Genomic DNA, 24,950 nt, shown 5'->3' on the forward strand with positions numbered 1-24,950 from the left:
ACCAAATAATTAATGCACCATTATATTTTGTCTCTTCATTGTCACATTTAGCTCTGAACAGCTCATTTGCCTTAGAACAATTTCCTCACTTAATTTATTTTTGCCAGATCCAATCATTTCTACATCATCCTGCCACTTTTTTTGTTTTCAAATCAGTGCCAGTTTGAAAGAGTGCATCACATTACTCATCACACCATTTCAAAACTCAGAGAACTTCAAAATGCTACATGCATGGTTAGCACATCAACCTCACAAAGGTTGGAGGTTTAACCTTTGTGTGGAATTTTTATGTTCTCTCCATATTTGAACGAGTTTTCTACGAATACTCCAGCTTCCTCTCGCCTGCATGTCAGGTTCATCGGAGACTCTAAATTGTCCTTAGGTGGGAATGCAAGTGCAAAAAACAGTGAAAATCCACTATGTCCAAATATGATCAAAATCATATTTTTTCCCACTTAGTCTGTTATTTTTGCTCAATATTAGCCAATTTAAAGTGGCAAAGATTGGTTGTGAACAAATACAGTACGTTGCCGCTGTTAAACACAACTCATGTCTGAGAATTGTTGCAAAATACAGTACTATCTACCGAGTAGTTCCTTGTTCTGCAAAATATGTGTGGAAAAAGAAATTGTCGCTTATTTTCAATGTCTGTATTGTTTATTAGACAAAAACGAGTGAAAATAGTCACATCAGATCAATTTAAACTGGCTTGCTTTGTTCAAATTGATCTCTTACTTTCAGAAAGACATTCGTGTGCCATGGAAGAAATTCTGCACATTAATATCTGCTCAGGGTTAGTTTGGGTCATTGTTTGATTTTTTTTGCATCATTCAAGAGCTTTAAAAAGGAGTTTGTGAAGACGACATGGAACAGGTGTTTGCTTTTCATGGCGTATTAAAAGGATTCTTGATGACTGTGGACTTTGACATACCGATATAGAAAATGGATGGATTTTGCATGTAAAAAGAGCTGCAAAACAAGATCTGCGGTGCGTGGTATTTGTTGGCTGAAAAAAGGAAGAGAGTCAACTAACAACTCTATTTATTGTGTGATCTATACAGGAAGATGTTTTCCACCGCAAATATACCTGAAGCCTTTTCACTGCTTGACTGGGACTATTGATTGAGGCCAGGGGCCCGTATCTTTGTTGGTGCTGGTGCTTAACTTTTAGGAAGTGTTAAGATTTCGGAAAACTGAATTAGAGCAGAAAGCTTTTTCCAATCAAATGCTGGATTTAGTTTGAGCTTTATGACTACTCAGTATTATAGCAATACTTTGGATTTGAAACTGGACTGTAAAATAAATTAGTGAGTACTCCATCAAAGCATCATGAATGGAAATGCATTGAGTGTTTTATTGATGATATGACCTGCTGAATGCGGTTGATGCGCCTCTCGTCAGTCTCGGCGATGTAAAGGGTACCCAAGTGTGACACAGCGATGGCTTTGGCGGCTTCCAAAGTGGCCCGAACCGCAGCTCGGCTCATAAGATGGTGGTCAATACCTGGCACCTGGCAGTGGATGGGCCGGCCGGCGACAATACGCACCTGAAGAGTCTCTGAGACCTGAAAACATACACCTTCATATGTTAGACATTTAAAGGAAGAGTAGGAAGTCGATCTTTCAGCTGCTATCTAGAAATGTTAGTGACACCCGACTTAACCTTACATACTATTCTATTTCCATTCACATATATTATGTTGTGGGTTAATTTTTGACCAAAGTTTAGAATATCCTTACCAATCAACAATAGCCTGTCTGCTATTCATAAATGTATGATGAACCCTTAATCAAAAGGGAAAGTGCATTTTTATTTGCTACTGTTGAGGTACTGTACTTGTTTTTTGCAGGTGCAAATCTCTTGCCTGTGTCAAGGGACCATCTGACCTTTATATGACTTCTCTTCCTTATAAATATTCCTATGCTTTTCTCATTTTTTCCCTTTTGAGTTTCCTCCATGACCCTTCAAAGACAAGCATGTGCATGCTACCATTGTCCCATAAAATTACACACACTTATGGCTTGAAGTATCACTGTTTAAAGCTTCGCACCACTTGCACAATTTCTTGATTTAACACACATTGCATAAAAGTAAAAGATACAAATTAAAATTTGTGTTTTGGAAAAGTCATAAAATTTCAGGGTGGGGGGGATTTTTTTTTTTTATGGCTGTCAAATGTTAAAATGTTACATTATTCGACCCAAACAGAATGAAAGCGTTTTTACTAAATGCTATAGTTGTTCTGCCACTTTCAACACCCCCCCCCTTATAAAATAATCAACTGCACCTCTTTTCTTCCAAAAGTGCATTTGGCAGGTTCATTTCGACCCTAATTGTGTAAACAATTGAACATAACTGGTGCCAGTGGATTCTAGTTAGCCCCAAGGAGGCCATGGGTCTGTTATAAAAATAGCTCACCAGTGATGGGACACTGTGACTTAGTTCACTAAGAAGGATTAAAACAAAAACAGAATGTCAACATTTATTCAGTTATTTAAGCATAACATGGTATTTCTTCTGTACCAAATGTTCTATATTTTGTTTACAAATAAAACAGATTGTGTTCATTTTATTTACCCAAATATTTAAAAAAAGGTAATTTTAGAGATATCATTTAAATACCATAACACCGTGATATTTTTGCTCACGGTTGTCATCTTGTCAGAATCTAACATAGGCCCATGCCTAGATGTTTTAAAAAATAGATTATTTTATTTCACATTATAAGTATTTTGTTCATGTTTGTGTCGTTACAGATGTATTATACAAATCGAGACAAAATGAGACAACCAAGTGCATTGAAATAATGGGTTTGATGACTTTCAAAACCAGAATCTTGTTGACATTTTACCATGGCAATGTTGCATGATATTTATTTCCAGATCGTCTTGTCTGACACAATTTATGTTTTTACAAGAAAGGCAATCTCCTTTTGGCTGACATGTTTTTATATCAAAGTGAGTGACAAACAAAAGAACAGCTTCTGGAACGACATCTCGTCTATAGCAGGGAGCAGGATTTTCTCTTCACTTTACGTTACTTGTAACATTCACTGAATGCTGATATAGTGACAACAAGGTTGTTTGCAAGAAATAATTCCTTTTTTTTTTTTTGCCTCTGCAGCAAACAGAATCAGATGCAGAGGAATGAGGTGTAGAATACAATCACTGGCTGTGAATACTATGTATGCATATGTGTGTGTACCTGTAAGACAATGTTGTTGTCCAGGATGTAGAGTGAGTTGTCTAGAGGGTTAATAGCCAAGTCTGTTGGCCACTCCAGACGCACCTGCAAAATAATGCACAGAACATACAATCTATATGTATATTTATACATGAATACAACACCCTTGGCAGTGGAGTGACCCTCAAGCGTCAGTTGCAAGTGATAGGAATAATATCTGCTTAATAACATAGCATTTGGCCGCCTGGCCCTTCCCGCCCATGCAAAGGTCAGCGTCAGGCAGGGAGCATTCCCCGTGTTTATTCAACAGCCACAACTGCTCGTTTCGGCGGTGAGCCAAATGTCAGCCAATAACCATGATCGCCGCGTTCTGAAATAGCGCACCCTGCTTGCTAACACTGCGGGGGTCAAAGCCAGACACAGCGACATCGGCGCCACCGACTTTGCGCACAAACACAATAAAACACCAACTGGGGTGTTTGTCTGAGGATATTTGTCGAAGGGTATGAGAGCTGATTGATGACTGTGGAGTGGGATTGGTAAATAAATGGATCATGTTAAATTGCCACTGACATGTCCAATTATAGGCTCTGTCAAATAGGAAAGAAGAGGTTTCAGTCTGAAATCCCATTTTAATGGGTAGAGAAATTAATCAAGCAGGGCTCATCCTGTCTTGAGACGACACACACCAGATCTCCGCTCATGATACTGAACTTTTCAGTAATGGCAGGCAAATGCCGCTGCATGCTGCATACAAAGAGTCTGGCATCAAACGTTTCTGTCAAAAAGACCTACAAACTTGCTCAACGCATTTGAGTGTTATTATGAAAAGTCAGTGTCAGTTTCTGTTGAACTTATTTGTTCAGAACAAACATTTGACCACTTAACAAGCCAGACATGCAAATTTCTTTAAACATATAATGTGACTGACTTAAGATGAACCACATTCAAACTGCAGGCAACTGGAACGTTGAAAAACATCAAACTCTGTTTCTTTTTATCAATGTTTGTAGAAGTGTCCTGTGTTGAATAAGAATCCATACAATTTTGATGCAAATAATGTACAGCCAAAAATTCAGATAAAAAAAAAAGATTTGATAGAACATGCATAATTTTCTCTTTATACTTAAATTCAATTTAACTGTTCTTTCATCCCACAATATAAATCCAGACAACCAACTAAATAAAGAGTTTTTACAAAAGTATTTTTTCACTTTGCCTTTTGAATCATGTTAGCAGTTGTTGTTTCGCACACTGAACAGTGTGTGGGTTGTCTGCAGATATTCTTTTCACAGTTTTGCTGATGCAAACATGATTGTGAGAAATCTATCTCAAACATGTGGCTTTTGATGAAGTCAGATGACTGCAACCAGAGCGACCATACTGCAGTCGCTGCAGATATATATCCAATTTATGTCCACATATAAAAGAGAACAGGTCAGATATGGAAAAATCGGAATTGTACTGTTCACGTAACATGAACAAAAAAAAAATCTGATACATGACATACATGGGCAAAAATAATTGACCTGGTGTGTGAACAAAATTGGCCACATGAAGGTGAATTGTTGTGGCGATGTGATTCAGTGATGAAGTGGACGTCTCCTAACACGATGGGTGTGGGTTTGATTCTCAACCTTGACCATGTTGAAGCGTCCAAGAGCAATTTGCTCAGTGGACATAGTAGCAGAGTCCCATTGGTGTATGACTGTGTGTGAATGTGAGCTTTTGTAAAGCACTTGGAGCACCATATGGTGAAAAGAAAAGTGTTACATAGTACACTATAGTTACCATTTACCAATGGCTGATTGTCTATTTTATGGACCATCTCTCTCTTTGCAGTCAACTGGAAATTAAATAATGTTTAGATATCAATTTAACAAATTTGGGTGTCAAAATTAGTGTGTTAATTTTGAGTTAATTTTAAGTCCCTTCAACGCCACCATTTTTTTTTTCACCACCCCTTACTTGGAAAGCCTGTAATGGGGGAATTCCAATTGCAACACAGCAGACACGTCCACATCAAAAATGTTGCAGTAGTAACTTTAATAATAATGCATATATTTGTGGAGACTTGGGTGAAATAAAAATGTGCAGAGTTTCACAAGTTACTTCATATTAAAGATTAGATAGCTCTTAATATGAAAAGGAAAATGCACTGAGCTGTCACCAATGTCTTACGAATGCAGTATGCCATCTAGTGGCAGAAAAATGACCAACGCAAATCAATATCACACTCGTTTTTTACAGTACAGTACATCTTTTTAATTTTAACATAATTTTATGAATTATTATGAAGGCTTTTACAAGGTCAGCAGGCATAATGCTCTTGCTCATTGCTCCTCAGAGCAATACAATACATTTGATTATTTTATTATAAATACAGCTGTTGCTTGGATTGTTTCCATTTGTGGTATTGTTTAAGTATATACTGTATGCTCCAAGTGTTTTCACCCCCAAGAAGCTTCATCCATCCTTTCTTCTGTCAACATGCCTTTCGCTTTATTATGAGACCATTTTTAAGATACTCATTCCAATTCAAACCTTGTCAAATATGATCAGGCAGGGTTCAAATTGATCCTCCATGTTGTGCCATAAAATATCCTTCTAAACATCTCATTCTCATACTGATGAATAGGGCGCATGAAAGCCACTAAACATTCACACGTGCTCTCGAGCCGGCAACTGTGGACGAAATGATTGTATCAATGACTAAAAGATGCAGCCATATTTATATTCGTTAAAATGTTTTTCCACTTTTAATTTAACAAGAATATGAAAACTAAAAAAAAAGAAAACATTTTATTGTACATTTTATTGTACATTAAGAATAGATGTAAAATTTACTATTGAAGTTATGCGATTAATTACGATTAAAAACTTTAATCGCCTGACATCCTGATTAGTAATACTAACTTTCAATTTTAATCAAAAAAAAATAATCGAAATATATATTTTTCACCCTGATCAAGAAGATCAACAAGAGCAATGTCTTAAAATAATGACAACATAGTAAGTAGCACAGATTCCAATACTACTGAATTACTGCAAAGCAAAATACAACTCTTTAAAGAAATACAATATATCCAGAGCTGTGTTGTATGCACTCTTAAGTACGATAAAACTGCACTTCTATTGCAGCAAAAAGCCACATAATTTTTTATCCGACGCTTCACAAAATATAAAGTGTTCTAATTCAAAAGTCAGTTTGACTTTGCCCAAAACCCGTGCCAACAATCTGCTGTTTATTTGGCATAAATTAGCGTGCTCGTGTTTGTCAAGTCAAACAGCTACAGAAGTTTTGATCAATATTGCTGCCAGTTTGAGGTCAGTGCAGTTTACAAGAGCAAACACAGATGGGGTATGATGATGGTCAGATGTGCTGCAGAGGATGATGTCTAACAGGGGGATTGAACTGGCCTCTTTAAAGACATGCTATTGCGCCTCTGGAGAATCACCTGGCCTGAACAGTCATACCGAGAGTCATGCACACACTCAAGCACTTACAACTCACTGTGTGTGTGCGCGTGTGTGTTTGTGCCGAGATCGCACTTCATCTATAATTTATCCGCAGCTCTAATAGGCCTGACATAAGTCAGCAGTGTGATCTGAAGGCTAGCTGATCAAATTAGTTGCCTTTGGTCTTCACCAGACTGTCACGTGCATGCACACACACACATGCACTACACACAAAAAAAAAACATATTGTGCAATTTAAAATGATGGAGGAAAATCAAGTGGAAATTTTTTTTTTTCCAAAATTGTCCTTCCTATTAAAATATTTAAAATATATATAAATATTTGTCGTAACATAAATATAAAAATATTTCTTTCAAAAATTGTCTTTCCTATTGATATATTATTTTTGTAACATTTCTTCATACCCAAAACAGCAAAAAATCCTGTAGCATGTGTTAAAGACTTATCTACAAGCATATACAAGCCACCCTAAACAGCAAACATAAAACAAGACGGTTGCATCGCAGTTTTCACATCAACATGTGTATTTTGCGGGCCAAATGGACAATGTGAGTGGGCATACGACATTTACGCAGGGATTAAAAACCAAGACGACATTCAGTCACAAAAAAAAAAAGAGTTTAGTTTGGAATCACTTAGGCGAAAATATCAATTGCGCACAGTTAAATCGATTGTTGCACCTAATCACAATAAAGGTGTATTGACAGCTGGAATGCTTTATTTTGTACGTGCTGTGGGAAGTGAATCTTTACGATGCGTCTTCCAAGCAATTCCCAAAAGCAATTCGCAAACGCTTCTGATCCACCAAGAAAGAACCATTCGAAAGATGAATAAAGCTTAAACACACTCATTAAAATGGCCAAGTTAACAAACACACATTCTACCATTGACAAAGCCAGTAAATGTTGACGGGACATCACTAAGGCAGATTCGCAATCATTAGTGTACTTGATGCGAGCGGCTAAAAGTTAGCTGTATGTTTGATATTTGTTTAGCATTCAATTTACATGCTTAAACTATCTTCCAAGCAAGCTATCTGTCAAAAAGATCGCGGGTCACTCCAAATTTAACGGCACCAACAACTGTTTTCCTATACCATCTGTGTTCAGGACTGACCAGCAGTCATTTAAAATGTGATATTTGTCAATATGGAGTAATGGAAGACATTTAGGTGGCATAAATAAATATCTGCAAAAATAATGAAAATGCCCTATGTAGCCTGCACTGGAATTTCTTGTTTTTTTTTTATATTTCTGTAGAATATTGTATGATGTTTTGTGGAAAGATGTATGAAGCAATTTGACCTGAGCTCAAGTTATGTTGCATAGTGTTGTTAATGTCTTTTTTTATGTAATGAATGCCTGTTTTTGGTATAATAAATGCTAGGCACATTCAACTGAAATGTATATTTGTGTTTGAAATTGCCCCAGCCATACACACGTGCATATTGTACAGCAAAACAGATAGATAACCTACCTGGTTGATGTCCATTCGTGCATCACAGCTCAGTGGTTGTGTTGACATCAGTCCATTGGAGCCAATCACAGTAGACAGCAAACCCCTTTCATTTATCTTCTGAATGGTGGTGCCATCAACAAAGTAGACAACACCCTTTTTGTCCACCGCAATACCTGGTGGGTGAGAGAGAGAGGCCAAATTAGCTTTAAAGATGAGAAGAGGAGAGAATGGGCAAAAATGAGAAAAGGTGAGAGGGAGCGACAGGCAGGAGTGAGTGAGGCAAGATGGGTAAAGTCAAGAGATGATGGGACTTTCGGAGCAGCATCCAATTCAGTTAGACATTCAGCTCAGCTAGTGACTGTCTTATCAAACGCGCTGCACTGCAGAAATGTAATTATATTTCCATCCCAGAGACCACTAAAGGGATTAGAACAATACGACTGCAGGAAGAGCTTATTTGTCACATTAGATGCAAGCAGGGTGCTTCACTGAACTTTTGACATTTGATGCCTGCAAATTTACATGATAAATGTTCACCCACCAAGTATGCACACATGCTTTTCTCACAACACCTATACAAACTAACGTGTGTGTGTGTGTGTGGGTGCGCCTTGGCTATGACCACTGTACACTTGAACTCTCCTTGCAGTCAGACACTGCAGCAGGAAGCGAGAGCGAGGTAAGTCACGGTATTAAAGGTCAGGGCAGACTATGAATCATCCGTAATGGATGAGGAGCGACCTCCCCGCAAGCACCCCCCCGCCCCAATCTCATCTTCATACACAAAATGGGCCCTTTGACTCAACTCCTCAGCAATATTCCACGCCTCAACCCTCACCTCTCATTCCGCGGCTTCGCCATGATGCCTTTCGCTCTACATCTGCAACAATCAGCCATTTTTCAGACTTCCTTGGCGTCTCCAATGTACACTGCCCTATGCTAAGCTACTTAAAAATACTTCATTAAGTTATGGCAAGTGTTTATCCATATCCCTTTATCACATTAACACCTCAAAGGGTTTCCAAGTTATAGTCAATTACAGAATTAAGTGTTTTGTAAAAAGGATGTATTAGGCACCACACTAAAATCGGCTGGCCGAGCATTAAGGACCAACAAATAGAACATTGATATTTGTTTTCAAAAGCCGTTTAAACAAAGATCAATCATTTTATAAGGGATTTAAAAAAAAGGTTGTCATCCATTTTGTCCAACTCCAATCCTATTAGTGGAGATAATACCATAATGCACTCCAGTGGTGTCACCATTTTTGAAAGGACATATTTTTATTCCTTCTATCTCAGTTTACCACAGTGATGGAAAATAAATTCCATATATTTATCTAGATCATCCCTTTATCTTCCCTGTTCCTTTACTGCAGAAAATGCATATTGATAAGTTGTTGTTACTAACATCCATTAATAAAGGTTTTAAATATTTTTGGGTTGTTAAAGTGGTTAGCATTATTGCCTCATAGCACAAAGGTATAAAATAGAGGATGGCATTTCAGGATGGGACTTAACTTTACCTTTAATCATGGGATTGGGACAGTAAAGGTTAAAAAGTTCATGGGTGCAGACAGGAGCAGGTTAATCCAGAAGAAAAAAAAAAACCTTGGACAAAAGCACAGCCATTTGTATTTTTCTTTCCATAAGAGTACACATTAACGTTAGCCAAATGAACTACACAACCCACAAGGCAATGGTGCATTCGGTCACACTGTATTTCTTGAAATAGCGATGGAGGGACGGCACAGGACGGGACGGGAGTCATGGACGGAACATAATTTTTTCTGTGAGAGTGCGATGAAATGCTAGTGAAAATCCACTCCCGTATCACCCTCTAGTATGTAAAGGTTGATTTCCAGTAGGACTGCAACTAACCATTATTTAAATGATTGATTGATAACTCGACAAATCCATGAAACGGACAAAAAAACAAAAAACAAAAAAACAATAAAAACATTTCCGTCCCGAGATTAAAAAACAGGACATGATTTCAAATGTACGGTGTAGATAATGCATACATTAATTAACATTCAGTTACTGGTTTGGTCTATAACATGTCATGTCACTGTAAAAGTAGATGTTAAGAAATGTTTTATTTTGATTTGACAAAAAGATAAGTGTACAAAAATCTGAGACTATTTGCTGTTGAGAGAGTGAAATTGGACAATTTTAAATTGAACATGGTCTCTAAATGATTAATCAACAATAAAAAACAATGAACAATGAATTAGTTATTGATTAATTGTTGCACCTATAATTTCTAGTCATATATCTTGAACAAGTCTTTTACAAGGTCGGAAGGCATAATGCTCTTGCTCATTGCTCCTCAGAGCAATAAAATACATTTGATTATTTTATTATAAATACAGCTGTTGCTTGGATTGTTTCCATTTGTGGTATTGTTTAAGTCTATACTGTATGCTCCAAGTGTTTTCACCTCCAAGAAGCTTCATCCATCCTTTCTTCTGTCAACATGCCTTTCGCTTTATTATGAGACCATTTTTAAGATACTCATTCCAATTCAAACCTTGTCAAATATGATCAGGCAGGGTTCAAATTGATCCTCCGTGTTGTGCTGTAAAATATCATTCTAAACATCTCATTCTCACACTGATGAATAGGGCGCATGGCCGCCACTAAACATTCACACGTGCTCTCGAGCTAGCAACTGTGGACTGATCCGGTTGCTCGTAAATTGTGCAGGTTGAGAGAGGGCGCGGGCATGCAGGGCCAGGGTCAGTGTGTTGCCTCCAGAGGCCACGAGATGAACTGCAGAGCTGTCCCTGCTGGCCCTTTCCTCTTCCCTCTGACATAGACAGATTAAACTACCCACACGGCCTCATACCTGCATCCCCACCCTTTCATCGCCTCAACTCAACAAAGCACCCTAACCCAATCTGCTTTCATGCACATCTTCGAAACTTACTTTTGTCTTTTGTTTTTCTGTATTTCACAAGTGTTTCAAATCAGTGGCCTCTGACCATCCAATAATGTCAAGGCGGTACTTTTTCTTCTCCTCCTTTCATTCTCAGCAACTTTGCTATTTCTCCTCTTGTCACCTGGCATTATGTAAGAGAAACATCTCAACCTATAGTGTGCGGCCTGAGCCTGCTCACATCTACGTGTCTGCACATTTCATTTTATTTTCACCACATTCCTCTATATAGATCTTCTTCTTAAAACTGTCTTAGAGCTCATAAATCCTGCACAAGGACATGACAAGGAAGGCAGGACATTGTCTCAGTATCTCACTCCACTCTTCCTTGCACGCATGAAATACAATAAATTCCTTCTCATGTCTTTTTGTGTATATTCTGATAGATCTGTTCACTAATTAATTCATGTCATTTTTTACCATTATTTACGGTGGCCTTGAAGTGCAAAACGCTAAAAAAGTGAACACATCTGCAAATCAAAAAGCACAAACCAAATAAAAATCACAAAAACAAAATGTAATCGCAAACACAAAAACGTAATCGCAAACACAAAAAAAACGTAATCACAAATACAAATAAAAAACACAAACACAAAAAAAACGAAACAAAAAAGGAATTACAAACACAGATAAAAAAACACAAACACAAAAATGAAAACAACGAAAAAGTAATCACAAACACAAATAAATAAAAAACACAAAATACGGACCAAAACAACAAAACGTAATCGCAAACACACAAAAAAACCATGCTAAAAGCTCCCAAAAGTTGATTTTTCCCATTACTGTCCCTTTAATATGATACGTTTGGCTTTATAGGGTTCAAATGGCCACAGATTAGTTCATATTCATATTCATTCCTTCTATAGTAAATACAACTATGTGAAAGGAATTTACAGCCACTCTGTACAGCCGATGGATTATTACAAAACATCAAAATAATTGCCACGTGTTCTACGGTTGACCTGGCAGACCCGATACTGATGTTTAGAAGCTGGCAGCAGGAATAATTGAGATATATCTCAACTCAAGAGAGAGATGGAAATTTGGCAAACATGAAGATTGAACTGGATTCCATCATCAAAGAAAAGCAGAACGGGATGGGTTGAACCGACCTTGGTAAAACAGCTCAGATTGAGGTGGGGAAATGCAGCCAAAGCGAAAGAGAGAGGAGAAATCTTCAAACGAGGCAGAGATGGCGGTGAGACAAAAGGACGTGATGAGGAATTGCTTCAATTAAGCATTACGGGCCAATCACCCTCAATCAAAACATTTCTTTTTTCAAAAGTCCTTGTCAAAAGAATTTAACACCCCCTGTGGCATGGCAATACAATCTAATCTGATGAATGCCACCGAGAGGGGTTTTAGGAAGACATCAGTGTTGATTACAGCTATTTGCAGAGAGTGAGCCACAGGAGATTACTGGGCAAACAGACGGAAAGTGTGGATGGTGAAAAATAAAATGAAACGAGACAGTTACAGTAATTATAAAATATGCTATATTATATATTTTACAACACAGTAATAGTTCAGCCTGTTACAGCATATAGTAAAATAAAGATGGGGTGATGTGTGGTGAATACTGAGCACACTTTCAAAACAGCAGGATCAATGATGTCACCGGGATGTTTCCTTTGTACTTTGAGCTTGTGCATTTTGATGAAAAAGAAAAAGAACTGCAATCACACTGCGACAGCACTTCTAAAAATCCTTTGTCAGGCTACCTCCCAAAAACAATGACCTGCGTGCAACATATTCACAAAGGAGGTCTATCTAAATGACATAATAATGAAGGCAAGATACATTTATAGACGAAATTTCATCCATCTGGCTTACATGAACCCTTGAGTTCTACAAAAGCATTAACAACCAATAAAACATATATACAACCAATAAAACGTTTCTCTCGTTTGTACCTGGGACTGGCATAAAGTGTACTGGGTGTCACATTAAATGAGGAAAATGTTTTATTGTTCAACCAGTATTGTGCACATTCAGTTACAACTTGAAAGAATTAATGTCAAAAATCACAGGCTTGACAAGTATTATATACTTACAATGAGCTACATTCTTGATGATTGGGTAACACTGTTGCTTCACAGCAAGAAGAAAACGACTTTCCACGGGATATGCAGACTACAGAATGAGTGGTGCTTTTTGATAATGATGTGGCATAGTCTTGCTTTGTAAAAAGAGAAGATGATAGGTTTGAGACGCACTTAAAAAACGCTACAATTTGGAAAATGGAACCTTTGATCCTTGGGCAAGGCATCCAACCCCCAAAACATTGTGGTAGTCAGATCTAATCAGAAAATGTCCGTAGCATCTTGCTAGGATATCTTTTACTCATATGTTACAAACTATTACTACCACCGCTACGCTAGGTGGCCCTAAGGTTCCTTTCTACGAATTTAGTGATCAGGATGGAGCAAGTTATTGCTAATTTTAAGTTATATTCTTCTAAAACACAGATGGGCAGCTTTTGATCACAGTACAGGAGGTCCCAGAGTTACAAACATCCGACTTCCAAACATTTTTAGATACGAACAAAAGCTGACTGATCCATAAACGTCATAAATATTTGTAAAATGCCATATTGCATTCGCAAGTATGTATCCTTAACCGCACGCCACGTCATACTCTACAGTACTGTAGTTCCTCTTTCTGCCACAAGCCTCGCCGAGCGGCACTGCTCTATTTGCGCATCTCCAATACTCATCTACCATGAGAAGAGAAAGACCACTCAGTCCGTTTGCCAGCCACTGTAAAAACCACAAAGAAGAAGAAGGCATATCAACTTTGTTAAAGGTAGCTCCAGCATGATACTACTGTGGTGCTTTTTGATATAATCACATCTTGTTGACATATCTACTGTGCCTGTTTTTCTTTGGCACCATACTAGATCATTTTTTTAAATGACCTAAAATAATGTTGAATTAGAGATTGCAATTTAATATGAAATGCCTTGTGAACAATTCGGCTTTAACAAGCTCTCGGAACATGTGTTCGTACCTTACGGATCTTTGTCGTTATTTTCCGACTGTTTAAAACCTTTGTTGTTCAAGTCTGGATATTTTATACATGCAAGATACTGGGACGTACATTGCTTTAATAAAAACCAGACATATGCACATATTTTGTGCACATTTTGTGTTCTAAGTCAAACACAGCAGTAGAGTTTTTATCGATTCAATGCCCTAAGCAAGGAAGGACCTGGATCAATGAGAATATCAACATGCATGTTGTCATACATCTGGTTAGGAAGTACACAGTCCTATGTGGCTGTCTGGTTGCGCTAATTTAAAAAAGGTGGCCCCCACCATCATTTAAGTTGCCCATCCCTGTAAATATTCGTCTAACACTGTACATGCCTAAAAATTCAGTTTCCAAAAGCATCCTGACATCACTACCACAGATTGGAAACAGCGGTAACAGAACATAAAATTGCAAATAATACAACATCTAAATGGCCCATAATTGCAAGTACTGCTTTTTTTTTTTTGCAATTGCAATATTTCACAACATTGTGAAACAGCAGGTGCACTATAATTTCACAGTGCCGCGCTGCCACTGCAATAGTTCGTCATTCCGCCCGCCTTCCCATATTCCTCTTCTCAGTGGGTGTTAATTACATGGATTGAAATATTATTACAGCATCTAAATGAAGCTAGCTATTGTTGATTAGGACCCACGACACTTTTGTACAAAGTGTGACTGACAAGTGAATGTTGACAGATGGACAACACCACCTGCACTACCCTCATTTTATCCAAACAATATGCTTGGAATTGGAAAACCTGCATCTTGTTTTAAATATTTATTATGTTTTGATTATTTATTATACCCATAGCAGACATCATGTTGTTCTTTAGATCACAAACGAGTTGAGAATAATTCAGCAGTGCTTTTGCTGGTGGTAGCTGAATAGTACACAAAACCGTCATCCCCAATTCAATGCGGCATTTTTGACGAATCAGAGTCATCTTCACAACTCTCAGAGTCAATACTGACGGAAGGTCCTTCAATCCGTCACTGGCAGCGCCCGTTTGCTGACAGATGAGACGCGACAGACGAGGTGCTGTACGCGTATTTAAGTATTCTCCCGCTGTAGGAAAGCCGGGTCATGTTATATCCTTTCCGATTAAATAAACACAAAAAAATAAATGTCCAAGTCTGATTTACATCCAGCGATCTGGCGTCTCACTCAAATTGTAAATGGTACTTCATTTATATAGCGCTTTTTCACCTTAAAAGGCCTTCAAAATACTTAATAATAACATTTGACTACTCATTCACCTTTTGATGACGCAGCATTAGGAGCAACTGGGCATTCAGTATCTTGCTCAAGGATACTTCGACATGGTCAAAATGGCATGGGATTGAACCCAGCACCTCTGGATTGGGAGATGACCACCATACCACTGAGCCGCGCCACCCCCGCACTCAAAGGGAGTTTAACAAAACAAAAAGGAAATAACATAAGTACAGGTAGTGAGGTAGCTTCAGATGGCACAGGTTTTGTCAACCACAAAACTTCATGCTGTCTGTTGGTTGAGATACAGTATACTGTAAGCGCTTAGCTGAATGAATAACCTCACACGTTGAATAATCTGATCAAACATTTGATGCTTCTAGCAAATGTGTGCATCACTATAAAACAGCAGGTTGCCGGTATACAGCAACGGATATTTGCGAGTGAGGATATTCATGAAGGTTCGAAATTCATTTCAGCCTTATATTTTCCAAATCAACCCTTGCCAAAATGTATTTGCGGGTCACTGCAGAGAAGCTACAACGTCCCCTATGGCCATGTTGACTCCATAGCAGCTGCTCACTATTATTATGTGCTAATGCTTTTATATCATTGTTATTCTACTGCTTGCTCTCGTAGGGTTTGGTGTGGTGATTGTCTCACACGCCAGAGAAAGATAGAGGGAGTGGGTGAGTGGATTCGATTAATAGAGTGAAAGGGAAGAAAAAAAAAGATTAAATGCAATCAAGAATCTAAATAATGTGAAGTCTATGGTGAATGAAAAAAGTAAAAGTAGATAGAGAGAGAGCTCAACATCATTGTTTTTGTTCTATTCAAAATAAGTGCATCTGATCATGCTAGCTCTATTTTGCTCAAGGATACTTTGATGTGGTCACAATGGCATGGGATCAAACCCACAACCTCTGAGTTGGAAAACAACCACTGAGTCACGCCTCATAAATCAATAATCAATAGTAACTATAGGTGCGAATGGCGGTCTGTCAACGCGGTGACGTCACATCTGCTCCAAACATGGCGAATACCTCAAAATGGGGCACCAGAGGTAAGCCTACACTTTGATGGTTTATCATGTCCGTCCTGAGTCACAGTTACATATGAGCGTGCAAATGGGCCCATCTGATCTATCTCATGTATATACTGCTGAACTATTTCAAAACTACTGCAGGTACTTTCATACATACTCATCTGTGTACATGTTCTTGTGTGTATAGGTGTAATTACTTCCAAAGTCATATAGTATACCATGTAACAAATCACATTAACTGATGCAATCCAATGTCAAGAACAATGACTTACATAACATATTTATGAACCACAGCACGTTAATGCAAGCCTTGATGCTAATGCCTCATCATTTTTCAAGTCAACATTTTTTTTCACCAATCAATAGAAGTTCACCACATGGGTGGCTGTTTATCTTTGGCGGGTCTTTGGAGAGCAATCATAATTCATGCTACTTCTCATTACTTATTCATCAAAGCTCCCCAGAACAGACACATACTTTGTAATTAAGTCTGAATCAAGCACTGTAGCTTATCTAATTATCACCCACTAAAAGATTGTCGTCAATGTAATAACCTGCATTAATTAATTATCGAAAGCTGCCATTTTCTAATGAGTAGTTACCGCAGACATATATGTGTGGTGACACCACAAATGGTAGGGAGGGTTTGAAATAATTGCATGCAATATTTTTGCATTCAAGTAAGAATTTTTCGTGTGTGTGAAACATATGTCTTGGCAGGAATTCTCGTCTTTCATAATAATAAAAAGGAGATTCAGCAATCACAAAGGCAGCAGACAAACTCAATTATAAAAGCAATTGAAATGCTTTGGACTATAGAATGCTCCATGAAAAGCTGAGGGGGTTGGATCAGTGCAGTGTCTGCAGATTATGTTGCACTGTTTGGAACATCAAACAAACACAGGGAGGTCTCACAAAAGAGGCTCTTCACCAAACACGTCATCACAACAAGAGATGCTCAGCAATGGAAGAGGAGAGGATATTATCAGTTCGGGGGAAACAAATGTTGTCATAACCAAAACGGTGGGATAAAAATGCCAGCAGATTATAGAAAGCTTTAAAAAAAAAAGCTTCCACTGAGAGTCAGAGGCAACTAGAAAAGCTTTCTTTGCTACGTTTTAAGACTTTGTGTCCACATTTTGACACTGAAGGTGCTCCTTTAGAGCTCTCCAATTGATAATGGCACCCAAGTGACATTTACTGTTTCTCTCGACCCATTCCTGTCGCCACATTTGACCTCAATGCAAAGTTACATCTAGCACCCTCCTTCCCCAGCTCACGCAGGTGAAATTGGACTTCCAAGTAAACCTTGTCTGCCACCATCACGCTACTTATTTATCGTCCTGTCAGTTTGTTTAAAGAATCAAGATAGCTTTCGACCTGCATGGGCACAAGCTCACTATCGCCTTAATCACAGCATCACCCGTTTACTGTGTGTGTGTGTGTGTGTGAGCATGTGTGGCAGTGTTGGGCACCCACCTCGAGAAAATGTAATTTATTTCCCGCCACATTGGCAAAGATCCCCTCCTCCTGTCAGCTTGCCAGGCTCCCAGTGGAGGTTGACAGGCCAGCTGCCAGCACTGGCCATTTCAAATAGTTAAAGGGACACATGTGTCACATTCCCCATGATCATGCTGACATTGTCAAACTGACATTCCTTTAACAAGACTCCCCTAACTAACTCAGTGTCCTATCGGGGGAGTGGAGTTGAGTGCGGAGACTTAAAAGCTGGAGACTGTCAGTCACAAAAAGTGGAAGCACACACAGAGTGGCATGGACGTAACACCTTTGCTGCAACTGACTCAGCCACTGGCCTACAGCCATCTCATATTGACTATGGGCTTCATTAGACACACAGTGTGCTTTTGTAATCTCTCACTGCCTTACTCTAGCTACAAAGTAGCTGTTGGTTTATATGCAGTTCGTAAATTTTAAGTGTGAACGTGACATTGTTTTAACCCTCAGTGCACAGCAGTGCATACTTTAATAGATTACACTGGGAAACACAAACAACGTTGGAAAAAAACAAACAAAAAAATCTGTTGTGTTACAATTTTATGCTGATTAAAACTAAATGGGCATGCTGATTCCAAAATCGCAGTCAGTTTTTTTTCTAGCACGTCAAGATTTTTCTCCAGATAAGCAAAATTCAACTAATTGGCTGTAGTCAAATTATTGTAGTACGAAGAGCTGATTACGATTGGACTCTACAACTTCTAACAACTTAGTTGCGTGTGTCACAATTGAGACAGTGAGAGGTGTGTCAGTACTATCAGTGACTGCAAACAGAAAGCTAGCATCGCAATAATTAAGATAATTAGTGCTTTTCGCTTAAAAGGAACCCTGACTGTCATGACAAATTTGCTCTATGTTATTTATTTGGTAGTTACTAACAACTACTACATTTTGTAGAAACGTTGTTATTTACATCGCAACACACTCAGTGCGTAGTGATGTAGAATGGTGGTAGGTTCTCTGCCGAGCAATGTGAAACGCCTATAAAGAAAGCAAGTTAAGCCTCGTAGCGTTCCTAAAGAAACAACACACAATCGGGAGAGACATCCTCCCCCACGCCGTGCTCTTGTCATTCACCAGACACATTCAACTGTTTTGATAGTCCCTTTAGCAGAAGGATTACCTCACTTTCTTTATACCCATTTCTCATTGCTCGGCAGAGAGCCAGCTGCCATTTTACGTCACTACGCACTGAATGCATTGCGATGTAAACAACAATGGCGGCATACGTACAAATAAAGTTTCTACAAAATGTATTAAACTGGAAATTCTTTTTGAAAAATGAATCTCATAATTATGTTAGTAAGAACCAAATAAATAATATAGAGCAAACTTGACAATCGGGGTTCCTTTTAACATTGTAACCATGGTACACAGTAAATTTCATAGAGTAACTATATTCGGTCACAGTCTAAACTAGAGTAAACTTTACACTTGCATGGAAGACAGTAAAATATAAAAAATAAAAAAAAACGGTTGAGAATCAATTACAGAACCTTCAGGTTGGGAGATGGCCAATCAACCCGCTGAGCCATGCCGGGCTATTGTGTGTCAGTATATCGCTGGCGTCAGGTGGAATCTATACCTCCGACCATTTTTGGTCTCCTTTTGAACACACCGGCAATGTTATCCAACAGTAGGCATGGCATAGATCAAGTGATAGAGTGGCTGTCTCCCATGCTGATGGTTGTGGGATTGTGAATATACAGTATATATATATATATATATATTATATATATATATATATATATATATATATATATATATATATATATATATATATATATATATATATATATGAATATAGTCTTTTTCAGGGTCAATTTTAGTCTATGAAATTTACTGGGTAATATTGTTGTAAGTTCTATTTCATTTTCAAAGCTTGTAACTATTCCATCTTAGTGTTTTATTGACATACATACACATTTATTTCAACGTGATCAGCAAAAATTTGACGCGATACAGTAAATGATATCAGTTTAGGATTCTGCCTCCACTCATTTGGTAAAAACAGCTGCCAGTGTCATTGCTAGCATTGTGACAAGTGACTAATGTGAGTCAAGCATGTCATTTGGAAATATAATTAAACCTGCATATAATATATTTTTACATTTTTATGCTGATACACATACTGTAGGTACATGCACATGCAGTGGAAAAGCTTAGGAACCTGACAGCCAAAATATAAAAAAATACATTCACCCATCCATTTTGTATACTACTTATCCTGTTCGTGGTTGTGGGAAGCTGGAGCCTATCCCAACTGACTTTAGGTGAAAGGCAAACTACACCGTCAGACTGATTGTCAGTCAATTGCAGGGCACAATCCCCGCCCCCAAAAATAAATACAATAAATAAATAAATAAAATAAACACAAGCAATGGAAAAAGTTCACTCATGCTGGTTTCTTCGTGTAAGCCATTTGTGGTCCATTCAAGGGTAATGAATGAATTGATAAATGTTATCACGGTGAGTGCACGTCAATTTTCCCATTTGCATGAATGAACACTATTCACTTTCTCTCACAGCACATGACCTGTATGATGGAATGAAGGTCCAACCTGACTCTCTTACGACTAATTTCACGTCCGATGTTCAAGGTCATTTGGGAATTCCCATTGAGAACATGCGCTCTAAAGTGAGAGAGCATGGATTATTTACAGAAACGTTCTTGCTCTAGGATCACAATGCACTACACTTAAAAGGAGTATACTGTATGTTTTTTTGGGGGGGGAGTGAGTGAATCGCTTTAATATTCCACCACTTCTGTCAGAAATGCTCACGTCAGCCATTGCACACTGTCTGGCTGAGAAAAATTCAGCATTAATATACAAACACAATGCGAACCACATCCTTGCAATTCGTTTTCCTGTCATACAAAAACTGCACACTGGCTTGACAGGTCCTCAGTGGATTACAATGTGGAGCGGGCTTGGCTGGACGCTGTTTGCTTGGCCCTGCTTTTGCCGCTGGTAAATTCTTCTTATTCTCAGCATAGGTTTTCTAAGAAACACGTCGTGGGCAATGCTTCCTGCTGTAGCACAAAACAACATGCTTTTTTATAATAATATAATAATAAATATCAAGAGGAAAAAACACTGTAGTATAACTAGTATGACCTAATGGTGTCATTATTATCAGAAGGTATGCAGTTGTTTTCCTTAATGGTGTGATTAATTCATGAATGCATCATTAATGCAAGAATGTCTGGGGGCAATGGCAAAAGCTCGGTCAATGTGAAATGAAATACAAGAGGAGGTTGTTAAAAAATTGCGCTCTATCTTACACACAAAGAGAATCCCGGAGCTAAAACATAGAGCTCGCATGATCAGATGCACTTATTTTGAAAGGAACAAAAACAATGATGTTGACCTCTCTTTCTCTCACTCTATCAACTTCATTCACTATTTTCATTCACCATAGACTTCACATTATTTTAATTCTTGATTGCATTTAATCTCCTTTTTTCGTCCCTTTCACTCTATTATTCGAATCCACTCACCCACTCTATCTTTCTCTGGCATGTGAAACAATCACCACACTAAACCTTACGAGAGCAAGCAGTAGAATAACAATGGTATAAAAGCATTAGCACATTATAATAGCGAGCAGCTGCTATGAAGTCAACATGGCCATGGGGGACGTTGTAGCTTCTCTGCAGTGACCCGCAAATACATTTTGGCAAGGGTTGATTTGGAAAATATAAGGCTGAAATGAATTGCGTACCTTCATGAATATCCTCAATCCCACACATCCGCTGCTGTATACCGGCACCCTGCTGTTTTATAGTGATGCACACATTTGCAAGAAGCATTAAATGTTTAATCAGATTATTCAACGTGTGAGGTTATTCATTCAGCTAAGCGCTTTCAGTATACTGTATCTCAACCCCCAGATGAGGTAGGTGCTGAACAGCATGATGTTTTGTGTTTGACAAAACATGTGCCATCTGAAGCATTTATGACTAACTGTACTTATGTTATTTCCTTTTTTTCTCGTTAAACTCCCTTCAGTGGTATGGTGGTCATCTCTCAATCCAGAGGTGCTGGGTTTGATCCCATGCCATTGTGACCATGTCAAAGTATCCTTGAGCAAGATACTGAACCCATAGTTGCTCCTGATGCTGCGTCGTCAGTAGGTGAATGGGTAGTTGAATGTAAAGCGCTTTGAGTGCCTTGCAAGGTGGAAAAGCAATATACAAGTGAAGTACCATTTACCATTTGAACATATTGAAAACCATGTGCACTTTTTTCATTCATACTCAGTATACTCTTGTCGAGAGCCTAGCAGCTGCAGATCTGAGCGAGATGAGGCCCAGTTTGTGCGTTTGTTTGTTTAGAGAAAAGCAAGACTCAGAGAATGAAGACGAAAAGAAACAACACAGGAGAAAAGGGTCAGTGTGCATGAGGGAGAATTGAGGAGGCAGCATGTCAGCCGCTGATAAGGGCATTAGTCTGCCCCCTGTGGGTCACTGGGGGTGACTGACACTGCAGTTGCACTACTTTGCAAATGCGCATGTGCACACGCCAACACACACACAGTGTCTGCCTTATTTTCTCAATTCAATTAGAAGAATATTTATGCAGCACAGAAGTCACTGAAGTCAGACGAGGGCCTGGCTCTTGGGTTGAAGTCAAGGCACTTGCCATGCCTTCACAGACCTTGCGGGAATAGAAAGTCACCTTCCCCAACAAGTTGTCAACATAAAACTGTTGAAGGGGAAGTCAACCCAAAGATTTGACTTGTTCTATGGAGCACCAATAGTCTAAACAAGGTATTCGGATTAATAATGCATATGTGGAGTAGAACATAAATTAAGCAGTCAAATCCACCTGTTTTTAGCTATCCTTTTATCAATTTTGCAACTTGCTGTCGACTGAAAAGGACATCAAAGTAGTTCAGGGCTCAGGTAATGACAAATCATTGTGAATGTCACATGACCAAGCTAAGAAAACAGAGAGTGTAAGGTGTGCTTAGAAAGGTGTGCTGTGATTGGTCATTACCTGAGCCTTTAGGAACTGTGATGTCAGTTTCAGTTGACAGCAAGTGGCAAAATGGCTGCCACCTAAGACGGATAAAAATGGGCGGATTTTGAAGCTTAACTCATTGGCTCCCAGCAACGTATAAATAGGTTATATTTTAAATGGTGTGTCCCAAAGACGTATTTATATGTTTGTTTGTTTTTTTATGCTAGCGCATACAGTAGGCTTTGATGCAGCCTCGCAACTGTAAAGAACGGTTGAAGAAATGGTAGTTATTACACAAACGGCCAGCAGGTGGCAGCAGAGCAAAAAAAGATAAACCAGAGCCATGTTGAAAAAAACCATCTCTTTTCCTCACATTTCCAAATTGATTTGTGAATAATGATGAAACTTGGCTATATTCTAATGCAAATTGCTGCAAAACTGAAACTGATTAAACAAATTAAAAAAAAAATCCTGATGAAAGAAGAGACTCTAATCTTTCTTTTGGTAGGTTCCATGTTTTATAGCAATAGAACACAGTATTCTGTGGGCCTTGCGAAATCAGTCAAAATCCAGTAAAACAGCTGGGAGTGAAGGGGGTTGCTTTAGTGAAAATGGCTAAGAGTGAATGAGTTAAACCATATTCCACAAACACAGTATTAAACAGAATAACGTGTTAAGATTAGTGGGGCTGCATAGAACATAAAGAAAAAATTGGTTTGGCTTCCTTTTAAAATAAACAAAAACAAAACTGTGCACACATGGGTTTACTGCGTACTGTCTGTCATTTAGTAAAATAATTTTTATTTGTTCTGTTTGTCACTATATGTTACTGGCGTAAATAGTTAAACAAAAAGACATTACTTGCAATAAAGAATTTCCGGAATGAGTGAATGAAAATTTCTCATTGCGCACCTGATGATCTCAGATGGCACACTAAAATCACTGGTCTACATATTAATCACTGATGTGTTTAATTTTACATGCACACAGCTCTTATTTACAACAAATGAATCATCCTCTCATGTTGTGAACTGAAAGAGTGCAAAGATGTGTGCCAAGGCTGTTGCATCTCAAGGGAATTTTTTTCTTTCATGTCAGACATGGGATCCATCTTAAATGGAACGAGGCCTTTTATTTGCCGAGCTAATTGACAGCGGGGGCACAAATGAAGCCAACTCTAAACAATGCTCCAGATCTTGTATTCATAAGTGAGTGTCTGAAGGACATCTAATCTGTGCGTTTCATGCTTATAATATTGCACAGCAGCAGTGCTCTCAATCGGGCTGCATCTTGTTGGCCAAATCTAAATTATGGATTACTGTAACAACTGTTTGCAATGTTGTCACACGTGCCACAGCAATCCTACTGCAGCTATGTCAACAAACGGATGATCCATTGATGGCACATGGAAAAGGTTTGAAAGAGGAGCAAGGAAGCACACCAGGGGACATCAGACAAGATCAATGCCAGAGAATTACAGAGAGCCATCTTGGGAAAGAACGGACAGATATATCTCCGTGATTCTAACACTTATTATCATTGGTTAGAGGCTGAAGGAATGAAGAGGAGCGTGAGCGTGGGCTGTGGCAGATGGATGACGAGGTACCAGGAGGCTTCGGGCGGAAACCTCCAGAGCCTTACTAAGCTGGTTAGTCAGAGTGCAACGGCCACACAAGACTCCGTGAAGCGCAACGAGTTAAAGAGTATAAAATACCTGACCATGAGGGAACAGGAGGAGTCTTGGGAGGCAATGTTCTATATTGCTGCATAAAAGAAGGAAAACAGAATGTTCTGCAGCAACATATAATGAGCATCATAGGTTTTGGATCAGCTGTCAAATTAGAGAAGGAATCTGCTCCAATATTTTATCTCTTGTTCTCTCGCATAAGTATGTTATCAAAATATAAACTATACTTCGTGATCCTGTGACAATTGAAGCACAGACACATTGTTTAACGCACCATACATAGACTGGCTGTCTGCCTCACTCTGCATTGCATGCACAAGCTGAGAGTGACTGACATAGGAGGATGATGGCTGACAGGGCCGTGCCTCAATCTCATGTGCCGTATGGGAAGCCACAAAAGTGGCCGAGTGTGTGGGTGTGACT

At 38.6% G+C, this 24,950-nt stretch overlaps 1 protein-coding gene across 3 annotated transcripts in view; it reads right to left on the bottom strand.

Moving 5' to 3' along the window:
• Nucleotides 1-24,950, bottom strand: part of tenm1 (teneurin transmembrane protein 1) — a 242,043-nt gene that overhangs the window by 32,066 nt on the left and 185,027 nt on the right. For all 3 annotated transcript variants that reach the window (XM_086085243.1, XM_086085242.1, XM_086085241.1), the window contains 3 exons: nt 8,140-8,294; nt 3,205-3,288; nt 1,370-1,564 (listed from right to left, as the gene is read on the bottom strand). In XM_086085243.1, the coding sequence (XP_085941369.1) occupies nt 1,370-1,564; nt 3,205-3,288; nt 8,140-8,294 (434 nt within the window). The remainder of the gene's footprint in view (nt 1-1,369; nt 1,565-3,204; nt 3,289-8,139; nt 8,295-24,950) is intronic.

This window comes from Leptonotus elevatus, chromosome 9 (genome assembly GCF_054856555.1).
Source record: "Leptonotus elevatus isolate MCC_2025b chromosome 9, RoL_Lele_1.0, whole genome shotgun sequence".
NCBI classification, from domain to species: Eukaryota; Metazoa; Chordata; class Actinopteri; order Syngnathiformes; family Syngnathidae; genus Leptonotus; species Leptonotus elevatus.